We start from the raw sequence: 11,144 nt of genomic DNA, 5'->3' as shown, positions 1-11,144 counted from the left end.
AATGTCTTTATAATTAAAAAATATTGACTGTTTAAAAATTCTCTAAGATTTTATATTCTTTAAAAGAAATGTGTGTTGCCACATAGAAAACAATTCACACATCCTATAGAAATAGTCACAAAAACCTTACTAGTCTATATTACACTATGCACTTTTCTTTTGTACAATATCTGATAAAGGTCTATCCCTAACCTGTACTTACTCTACACAGTACAATCATCATAAGAAAGTATTCATAGAATTAACTACACCATAACAATAAAAATATCAGGATTAATGTTTTTTTTTTTAATCACAGTTTCTCCACAAATATTTGTCATAGAAAATATAGCGAAGGCATGTTGCCACAGATGGGCGTGCGGTGCTGCTACACAAAGTTTGAGAGAAGGCAGATACATAAATGACAGTAAGATTAAAGCATATGGAAGGATAAGACAAGAATCTCTGTCCTCCTGGAACTTCCTGGAGTGACATGATAGATAGCAGTTTCCTTCTGTTGCTGGGAAGGGATGTGCTGGCTTATAAAGCACACTGCCTAAATATGGATATCTCCCTCTGCAAGGGCTTATGTGCTATCTGTTATTTCAGGTCCCATATCTAACATTCTGCAGATATTTAGATGCTTCAATGTGTACGAATATATAACACCTAATGAACAAATTAACTGGAAAAAGCTGTTGTGCAAGAAGGTTTGGGATTTTTAAAATTAAATGTGTGGATCAAGTGGCCACGATGGCAATTGAAAACAGACAACTGACAAAAGTTGTTATACTCTGTTTTTTTAAAACAAAACATGAACAAAAATATGAGCTGGTGTTTGCTAATGCCAGTCTGTGACTATGATTCATGTCACTGGCCAGTGCACATAAGCAACTGAGGACAAAATTTTGTTCATAAAGAAAGGTCCAAACCTGCAAAGCCATTTCTACTGCCAACGTGGCTTTCAGGATGAAATTATACTTTTGGTTATTTCGCACGATGAGAGTAGCGGATTGTGAGTGGCTCCAGGATGCTGGCTATGCTTTTTACACTAAAAATAAAGCTAAGCTTACTAGTTACTTCAGCAAATCTTTCAGTTATTAAGTGAGAGGTCTGTCCAGTTCAGTAATTCTGTTCTGTGACTGTTAGAAAGTGTTTATATCTTAAACATCATACAATTAAGCATCTGAAAGGAAACCATCACAATGTTTACAAAAACACAGCATGATACATATCGCTGTGGACAAATTTACAGTATAATGTTGACTCACACGTTCTGACATGTTTTACCAAATAGTTCTGGCATGTGTCACCACATTAAACATAGACCAGCAAGACTTACACCATCTGAGCAATGTAACATCTTCTATTATAGTTCTTTTTAAAAAAGTGTAAGTTCAACACCGAAAAGCTACTATAGGATATCTGTACTGTGACATTTCTATACACTGAATTTCTCCTCCAGAGGCCACCACGTGGTGTGACAGCTCCAAGAAAGTCACCTCCTGCCTGTAATGAAGGAATGCTGTAGTAAACCCCTTGGTCTACTGAGGTCCTGTGCGGCTAAACTGCTAGTTGACTTTAAGAAAATAAATTAATTATTTTGGGGCCAGTGAGTACCTTTCAAGCCCCTTTCAAAAGAAATCACCAAAATTAAAGTGAACCCAGAGGTACTGGAGATTTGAGGGCCTAAAGCATACAGGGACTGAGCAAGGTCCCCTCTCTGGCAGTGCAAGGTGAGCCCGTGTCCCGAGATGCCCCACGGGCTGGAGAGACCTGTCACAGCCACGGGCAGGGCAGGTGAGGACAGGAGGGGGACCAGTGCCTCTGGTGCTGGGGGAGAAGTGGGCAGGGAGGAGAAGGGCCAAGGGAGCCATTGGTAGCTGGGCTCGTGGCTTGCACAGGGCAGTGAGGAAAGCTGGGGCAGTGTGAGAGACGCGTTCAGGAGAGCCAACGCTGATGAGGTAGCACTAGGGATGGCAAAAGTGAAGTGAGCTTTCTTCCCAAAAAACAGCTCCCTGTTCCTGCCAGTGGGGAAATGGTGCCTCAGGAAGTGCTGGTTCAGGCTGTGAAGGATGCCAACACCGGCCTGAGTGAGCACAGAAAGGTAAGGAGATGGAAACACACTGATGTGGAAAGGAAAGGGCATCGTTTCTTTGGCATTGCACGTTTCTGGTGTGGATCAATTTAGAGGGACAATGGACTCCTAAACATTTAAAATTAAACTCTTTTTGTGGATTGACTTTTGTTTTTAAAGCTAGTATCTGCTTCCAATGTTGTGCACCATTGCAAATTCTGCTCCAACAGCTCTTCTCTTACAGCTCTCAGTCTGGATCTCGTGTCTACCTACTACAGAACACCAAATCAGGTTCTTCTAGCCCAACCCCTCCCTGAATGCAACATTGAGCAAAACCAGCCCATTGCCTCACCTCTTTCAAGGAATGGATATAAAGCATAAATTAAAGTGAAAACAAGAAAAGGCAATTTAAAGCCTCTAAAGCTATGTAATATGGCTGCAGAATAGGAACAGACAAAGGAAAATCTGTCTTCAGAAATGGCAATTTGTTTTTAGCAATCTTGTTTTAATGAAAACTGTCATGATCAACTCTAATCCTCTAGAAATCTAGATAAATATACTGTCTATCTGATATACAATGCAATTTTTATCTGTTAGAAATGCCTGTTATTGTTCTGGGTCTTTGAAGGATTCTGCTGTTGATGAGTGCTGCTGTTTTACTCGGGAAGCTTAATTTCCTGACAGAGTTGGCTAAGAAAGTCCCTGGATTTTCTGTCTTGTGTGGTACTTTAAGGTAGCACTTACAATTATGTTCTTTTCTGTTAGTAAATGGGAAACCACTCATTTTTTTTTTTGTTGTAAGTGTGCAGACTTGTACATATCTTCTAGTCAGGGAAAGCAAAGCTGTTCTGAGTCCAGGCCTGGGATTGTTATCAATAGGCTGAAGAGATAGATAGTAGCTGTAGTTTCTTTTGACACTTCTATAGTTTTTAAATGACCTTTCCTCTACAACTGGATGAAATGGACTGCATGTTCCCTTTGAGTGAGCTATGAAGGGTTTGGAAAGAATAGGCACTGAGAAGTCCCATAAAGCAGGTCTTGAAATGGATTTCTTTCTGTTGTCTGGGATAGGGTAGGACGGAGAAGCTGCAATGTATGCAGTGTGTGTTCGAACATGCTTTGGACTCCTAAATGACAGCAGGGTTAGGGATGTTTAACAAACAGTCTCTCCTACATTAAGTGGTTGCTACTGCAGCGCGACGCGGTTCTCAGTGCCATCAATCTCCAGATCCGTCCTGCATCCCTCTGTTGAAGACCTCGTCCTGTGCCCCCGGGTGGTCAGTCCCCTCGTAGTACGAGCTGCCATTGTGCAGGAAAGTCCCCACGGCGCGGCCCTGGCGCGCGTGCCCCACGGCGTCGCTGAACACCTTGTTAATCTGCTCCTCAGAGGGCATCCACCAGTCCGGGTTGGAGGTACAGTGCATCCTAATGAACTCTGCAGGGAAACATGCAAGGATTAAAAGCAACTTGTCTTTGCAGCATCTGGTATTGCCCAGGTGTCAAAAGCTCATGGGAAATAAGAAAGGAGGTATTGCTGCTCTACTTAAGCAGAAGTAAAGCCTTATGGGGGATGCCATGAAAATGCCACTTGGACCTGTTGTATTTCTGCATAAGTGTGTTTCTCCACATGCAGTGTGTGTTGTTACACCTGAGCTACCCAGGTGACTCATGGGACCTGGATGTAATATCCTTTCTGGCGGAAATACAAAGAACTAATTCGAACTGAGGGCTGTGATTCAGCGTGTGCAATATGTGTGGAAGCTACCACGAGCCAGGACATATTTCATTAGAAACCTGTTAGTATCTATACCTCAAGGTGACTGCTGCTGGATCTTTCTGACCTCCCTCTGCTGGCTCCTTCAGCACCTGCAACCTGCAGGAGCCCCCAGCCTGCTGGAAAATGTCACTGCCATTATTTCAGTTTGGTGCTCCTGTCTGTCTGGGATATCTTTCTTTTAAGTTCTGCTATTTTCATCTCCCTGTATTTTACACATATTTTTTCAGAGACTAATTTGGCCTTAGAAATAGCTAAATGAGATCAGAGAGCTGATGTAGGGAGCCTCGCAATAGTTTTCAATGCAGGAGAAAATGAATTGTACTGCATGCATTTTAGCTATTTAAATAGCTGCTGCTGCACATACAGCTATTTGTATGTGATGATTACATTTTTTATAATTTATTTTTCAGATTCTTTGACGTGCTATATGCTAGACTTGCAGAAGGTGCCCCGCCAAGTCTGGAGTTGTAAACTGCTACATAGCTCAAATAGGTGTATTTGGACTTTGAAACATCCAAATATGATTTTAAATGTGAGGGCATCTTATTAGAGATACTGGATACACTGTACCTCATATAGAAACGGAGCTGCTTATTTATTCTGTAACATTAGTTATTCCCTCATGCAGCATTGTGTGTCCCAGGATATTTTTAAATTCTATTTTCTACTGTTGACAAGCCAACAGCACAATAAGTGGTGTAAGGTAACTTCATTACTGTCACCACATCTCCAGACAGGGAATGCTGTGCTTTTACATCAGTTCCCGTGCCTGCAAGGTATCTCATCTGTTGGACAATTAGGATGTGATTTTTGCATAGCTCCTCCAGCAGTGTGTCTGCAAAAGTGATAGCGATCTCTGTTTTAAATTCATTTCCCTGGAAATCCACACAGGCAACAGTAATTCCTACCTAGTTATGTTCACATGTGCCCCCACACTCGTCTTTTTCTCAGAGAAATGGTTACCATGTAAAGAAGTAATGCTGTAATTTAAGCCTGCCAGGATGTTTTAAAACTGGCTCCAGACACCAGTCAGTTGTAGGAATATATTAAAAATGTTTATATATATTTAAACTCTGAGTGCAGACAGAGAACCAATTTGCACTCTCGGCTATGGTGTAAAGGCATAATTAGCTGGGTTGAGAATTAGTCAGACACTTGTTATCTTGGCTTGTAAATGAGTAGGAGCTAGTGGCCAACTCTCAGCACTGGAGAAAGTTGTCATGTCCCCACCTACACACAAAGGCCCATGGGGAGAGCTGTCTACTCTGCTTCCTTAGCTGGTCATTACCTACTGCATGTTTGGTTTCCTCTTCAAGCTTCTGATAATTAAAGAAATTACCCTTTCTCTTTCTCCCAAGGAGCGCTCCCCATGTTCTGTGTGTTCAGGACCTCAAAAAGACAATGGCCACAAGCAAAATTCCATGTTTACTATTAATCTTGGGAGCCAGGTGAGAGAAAGGGGAAGAAAAGGGTATCAGCACTGTGCTTGTGCATAAATTATTAGGTGGTACTTAAAATAACTTAATAAATGCTAAAGTACTCGTTTCCAGCCTTCATTTTCCAGGAGAATTTCTGGGTCCCTGACTCTCTAGACCTCTGCAGCATAGTGTATGATGGATTTCTCCTCCAATTTAGCTCTGGTAGAATCTCATACAGTAGCTTAAAAGATTATTTTGTAGTACAAAAAGTGCTTGTTTGCCTAATTTGTCTGCTTGTAAAATCTGAGTTCATTACCTGGTTACATCAATATTGTACCCTAACCACAAGTCTTATCTACTTAGCCTTGTTGGATTCTTCTACCCTAAAAGGGAAGAGGCCCATATATCTGATGTGTGTAACCACTTTGGACTCCAGTTGGATGAGTGAAGATATTTTTACCACTGACTGACCACAATATAGCTTTTTACATTGCATTGCTTAGCCTTGTTGGATTCTTCTACCCTAAAAGGGAAGAGGCCCATATATCTGATGTGTGTAACCACTTTGGACTCCAGTTAGATGAGTGAAGATATTTTTACCACTGACCAGAATATAGTTTTTTACATTGCATTCATTAGTAAAACATTCTTGAGGTTAGTTCAAACAAAATTTCATGTATGTGCCCAAAAAATACTATAAAGTTAACTATGAGTTAATTAAAGAAATAATAAGCATATGCATTTATACAATGCAGATGTTGAAACTAAAAATATATTTTTACTTTGGCTTTAAAAAGTCCTGTTTTGTATGTTTTATTATAAAGCTTGCTACCAGCCTTTTCAAACAATTTTAGGATACCAAAGTACACAACATTCTTTGCAATCTGTACCCTTTCTGTGCAATAGCCTCACTCTCTGACATTGTGAAATGCTTGCAAAACTCCCCTCCCTTTTCAGGCTAAACATGGAGGAAAGTTGTTCCCTAACATTTTCTGGCAATGTTGCATCAGTATGCCAAAAATAAGTTAAATTCTGGACAACACACTTATGTATACTTTGTAATTAACTTGAAGATATTCTTGACCCTAGAAGATGTTTCCAAACCTACTCTGAAACTCTGCTTCTGCACTCTTTCCAATGATGCACTGTGTTCTTGTGCATCATCCTTGCTAGACATTAGACTGTACCTATTCCTTTGGTTAGTTGTGCTGTGTATTGGTGTTAACAAATTACCTGAGCTTATTATAAAAGAGTGTGATCAGGATCGTCTGGTTTTGCTTCACTGCTTTTTAAAGTGTATTAGTGTCATGTGCCCTTGCATTTGGGTCCTCTCTTATTAAAGAGGCCTGGTTTTTTCCCATCAAAAACACCCCAAACACATATACTATACATACATACACACTTGCATGTATGTATGAAAAGAACGTGGAGGGTTTCTGGGTGCTTGTCACCTGCCTGTGAAACCCCTTCTAGTTCTGCCACTGTCAGCCAAAAATGCTTCTACTGAGCCAGAGCCAATGTGGTGAAATGAGATCACATATGGTGGACACTGAGCGAAAAGATGCAGTACCTCTGAGACATGTTACTTTAACTGGATCCAGAGGACGTCTTTCAGGACCTGTCTCTCCTGACTGCACTGACCTTTTCCTTTTCCCAAGGCCGCATGAGTACTTAAGCTCATCGGTTGTGAAAACAAATCTGATGAGATAGCGAAGGAGCCGTCGTCCGTCTTTCTTGGAAGAATTTACGGCCTCATCCCACTGTTTACTAGTGATGTAGACAGGGTAGTTGTTCAGCAACTGCTTACTCCCCTGCAAAAGTCAAATATTTTTGTTGCTTATTTTGCAAGGCAAATAAGTGAAGATGTCAGTTGCAATAAAAGAAACGTTTTTAACTATCCATGATACCGACAGTGAAACACAACCCAAAGTGAACATGTAATTGCTCTTACAGAGAATGAGTACTTCTGAAATTACATTTCCATTTTCTAGAACTCGGATGGGGTGAGGTACAATGAATAAGTTTTGAGAGGTGCAGCTATTGATAATTTACACTTTCACAAGTAGGTTAAAATGAGTTAAGAATCAGCAACTGGGCATACTATTTAAGTGTAATGCTTCTTCTTAATATGGTGAAATGCATAAAAAGGGTCTTTGAAGAGCCTGATCAAATGGATCACTTCATCACAGCTCATAGTTTCCCTCAGAGGTGACTCTTTTGGTCTATTTTTATAATAAATTTATTACTTCTGTAGAACACACCTGAAACTTGACAGCAATTATGTTACTGTGAAAAATGTAAAGAAAATAAGTAAAGCAACTATGAAAACGAAAAGCTTCATTATTATTAATGAATGCTGTATTAACTCAAATTATAGCTTTAAAGAAATGCCACTGTGTCAGCTGGAAAGAAATTTTGCTTTTAACCTTCATAATTTGTGTGCTTCAATATCCAACATTAAATGAATGCTGTAGGACTAATTATGGGGATTCCTGTAATACACACACATTTATAAGCCCTCTTAAGTCAATTGTACCTAAATTGTATTTAATTCTTGTTGCCCATAAAACGCTATAGTTCAGGATTACCCAATTAATGTAAGATGGTACTGTTAATATACTTGATATAATTGAAGTACACAATAAAAACCCAAACCACACCCTCCTAGAGACTCATTCACTTTTACAGCTGCACCTCTTTATCAAAACACATAAATCTGGTAGCCCAATTAGTGAACTCTTTGTGCAGCCCTCAGGTCTGACAGGAGCTTGCAGTGAGATAGAGAAACACAGGTCTGATGCTCAGTGAGGTGCTCAGCCCCATGCCACACTTGTGGGCAAGTGCTGCAAAGTTCTCACTTCCAGGCCTTTGATATCTGAAGACTATTTTAAGGACTACCTTGCCTTCTTTCACATATTTATTATAGCATCCTGGGAGACAGCTTGAGAGCATCTTTGAAGTTTTCCTCAGGTATTTGCTTTTAATTTTTTTTGCAAGTTTGATAAATATAATGAAGATTGAAATTAGTGAGGACTGTGCTGAAATTATCATTAGATAATCTCTATGATCTAGAGTCACACCACCTCCCAGTGGGGTTAGCATCACTGGGGGCTCAGCCTGTGTGGCTGTCTGCTACTTCTCTGCCTTGCAAAGACAGCTAAGGACAAACCCAAAAGGCTGCAAAGGAAGCCAAAATGTAAGGGAAGAGATGGGCTTTGTCTGTCTGAAGGGCCACTCCTTCCCCAAACACCTCAACACTTCGCTCACTCCCCTCTAGCTGTAAACTCAAGCTCTCACCCCTAAGAGAGAAACCCTTCACCTATAGTCTAGCCCTGTTAAATTTGGGGCTTTCTCTTTGCACTTCATTATCTCCTCAGTCACTGCAAACAGGTCAGGGTCAATTCCTGCCCCTCCACTCATGACACGGGCAGCTGCTTTAGTTTTTGCCCATACATGATGCCCTGGGAAGCCAGTAATATGTCTGAAGAGCTCTGTCATGGAAGAACATTGCAATCCATCGAGTCCAGCTCCTTGTCCTCTTCCAGCACTGTGAAGGGGCTGGGGAAGGAAGAAGAGCACAGGGGCAGCATGCACAGCTCTTGGAAGTAACATATTCTTAGGCTGAAGTAGTTGTGACCACTCTGTCACAGGGGGAGCTGGCAGGAATACTCCCTTGGCTTGTTCCACTACATCAGTACAAAGGACCATGTGATCCTCACACTGGTATTTAATTTTTTTTTCAGCAGCTAGCTTCACATTCCTTTTATATAAAGTAGGTTATTTTCCTACCTTTAATTTCTGAAACCTATTTTTTTCCTGTTAAAAAACCCCTTTAGTGAAGCAATGACCATTCTTACTGGTACCACTGCAAAGTATAAGCTGCAGGTAACTGTAGGTACTGCCTTGCTTTTCAGCCCTGCCAGACCTGGCTTACACAGTGCCAGCCCATAATGGCACCAGCTGAGGCTCCAGGCTTGCTCATGTGCATTAAGAACAGATGCTCATGGGTGGCTTTGCTAAGCAGCAAGCTATCCTTGAAGCTGTTCTGTGTTTATATATATAGCACTGATGAAAACAGGGTGCAGAAAGGCCCAACATCTAGATTTCATGAGAGCTCACACTGCTATTAACTGAGGAGAGGGTAATAAATTTTGCGTAACTCCTCAGCCTCAATTTTATAACACTTCTCTCTTGTTCCCCCTGAAATGTAGGATATTTTTCCTCATTCTTCTCCAAGGCATGATATAGTGTTATGCTACTCTGTTAAACAATTACTGGATTCCTGCTACAGACACACTTTCATTGCTTCCTCAGAGAGTAAAGCACTTCTGGGCAAAACATTCTCGCTAAATATATGATGTAGTTTGGTGTGTCCAGCAGTCATTAAATGAAAACAAATATAAAACATCCCAGAAACGAAATAAGCAGACTCTGAAGGAAGAACCAAAAATACAAACGCATCTCTGCTTGTATTTGTACATGATGAAATTTATGAATAAAAGATTCATATCTGTGCATTTAATTGAATACAAAATTCTGTCACACCGTGACAAGCTATTCCTTGTGAGACATTACAGAACAGCCTCAGTTTTTACAGTACTTGAAAATTTTAGTTAAGCAAAAGAGCATTAAAAAAAGGAAAATGAATCCTTGGAATATACTTGAATGATAGCAGCTAGTGATAAATATAAATATAAATATGTATATATCAATTTGCACAGGATAAAACTGAATGGAGGAGCAAAGCGATACACACCCTGAACTGCTGCATGCCACATGCAGCCACTCTCAGTCATGCAGCTACAGCTGTCACCAGGTAGCCCTACCCTAAATTCTACCCACGAATATGGTGTTTCTGAAGAAAGAGGAGAGAAAAACTACCCAAAGCAAGGCAAGCACACCTGGTGCTGATCCAGGGAGTAAGGTGCTGCTCAATAAAGTAATTCTGGATTATATTAATGATGTGTTTCCTCCATTTAGGGGATTATGTACTTAAGAATGACAGTTTTTAACCAGTTTTTACTACTAAATGCCTACTGATTTATTTGCGCCTGTGTTTGTAATGAATGATCAAGCACGAAGAGATGCAGCTTGTTTTCACTGTACACTACCTCAGTTGGATGGTCTGCTGGCTGTGGCACCATAAGCTGGTTGTGATGCTGAAGTACAGTCTTCAAATAATCTAAAACCGTCTGGCAGGGCACTGCATGAAACAAATTGCAATTACTGTGTATTAGCTATAAAGCACAAAACAGAACAACAGTATTAAATCAAGCAGTGTTCCTTAGTATCTCTGTTCTATGTCTGTGAGATTTATTTCAAATAGGAAATACTTCTCATTTTGATTTGTGAAGATATTTCATTTAATAAATGTACAAGTATTGTATTGCCTATACCGAGATCTCTGAAATTACTTTTATTTTTCTGCCTGCTAGTTTTCAAAGGGTTTTTTCCCCAAGTTTGAAATTATAATTACTACAAATACAAATTAGGTCAGCAGTAATGATACTAAGAAAAAAAATCTGTAAATACCGTAAAAATCCCAAACCATACAAATGAGGAAACATTTACTGGACCTAAATAATGCATTGATTAACATGTAAATATGCTTAAATGTTTTTGAAACTACAGTCTGATTAAATATACTAAGAAAATTCAATGACTCGTATACTCCAATTTCTACTCCCTCCCTCCTCCCAAATTTATTATAAAACTAGGTGTTAGGCAAATTGCTTTATTTCTCTTTGCCCTCATCCTCCCCCCTTTCCATTCCCATCCCTCTTATCCATTTCAGTAGTGGTACCAACATCCTATTCCCTTCTGTTGAGGTGATAGGTTAATTAGGGATGATTCAATTACGGGTCTCTCTTAAGCAGATGCTGCCACATCCCTG

At 40.2% G+C, this 11,144-nt stretch overlaps 1 protein-coding gene across 1 annotated transcript in view; it reads right to left on the bottom strand.

Annotated features, from left to right (window-relative positions):
* Positions 1-2,839: 2,839 nt before the first annotated feature.
* BEND4 (BEN domain containing 4) overlaps positions 2,840-11,144 on the bottom strand; it is a 28,033-nt gene continuing 19,728 nt past the window's right edge. Inside the window, 3 exon segments of the mRNA XM_039699116.1 lie at positions 2,840-3,491; positions 6,822-7,062; positions 10,363-10,454. Coding sequence (XP_039555050.1) covers positions 3,274-3,491; positions 6,822-7,062; positions 10,363-10,454 — 551 coding nt within the window. The 3' untranslated portion in view covers positions 2,840-3,273.

This window comes from Passer montanus, unplaced genomic scaffold (genome assembly GCF_014805655.1).
Source record: "Passer montanus isolate IOZ18808 unplaced genomic scaffold, ASM1480565v1 scaffold13, whole genome shotgun sequence".
In the NCBI taxonomy this organism is placed as follows: domain Eukaryota; kingdom Metazoa; phylum Chordata; class Aves; order Passeriformes; family Passeridae; genus Passer; species Passer montanus.
Note: the sequence above shows the minus strand (reverse complement) of the source record. Positions and strands in the feature narration are given on the sequence as shown.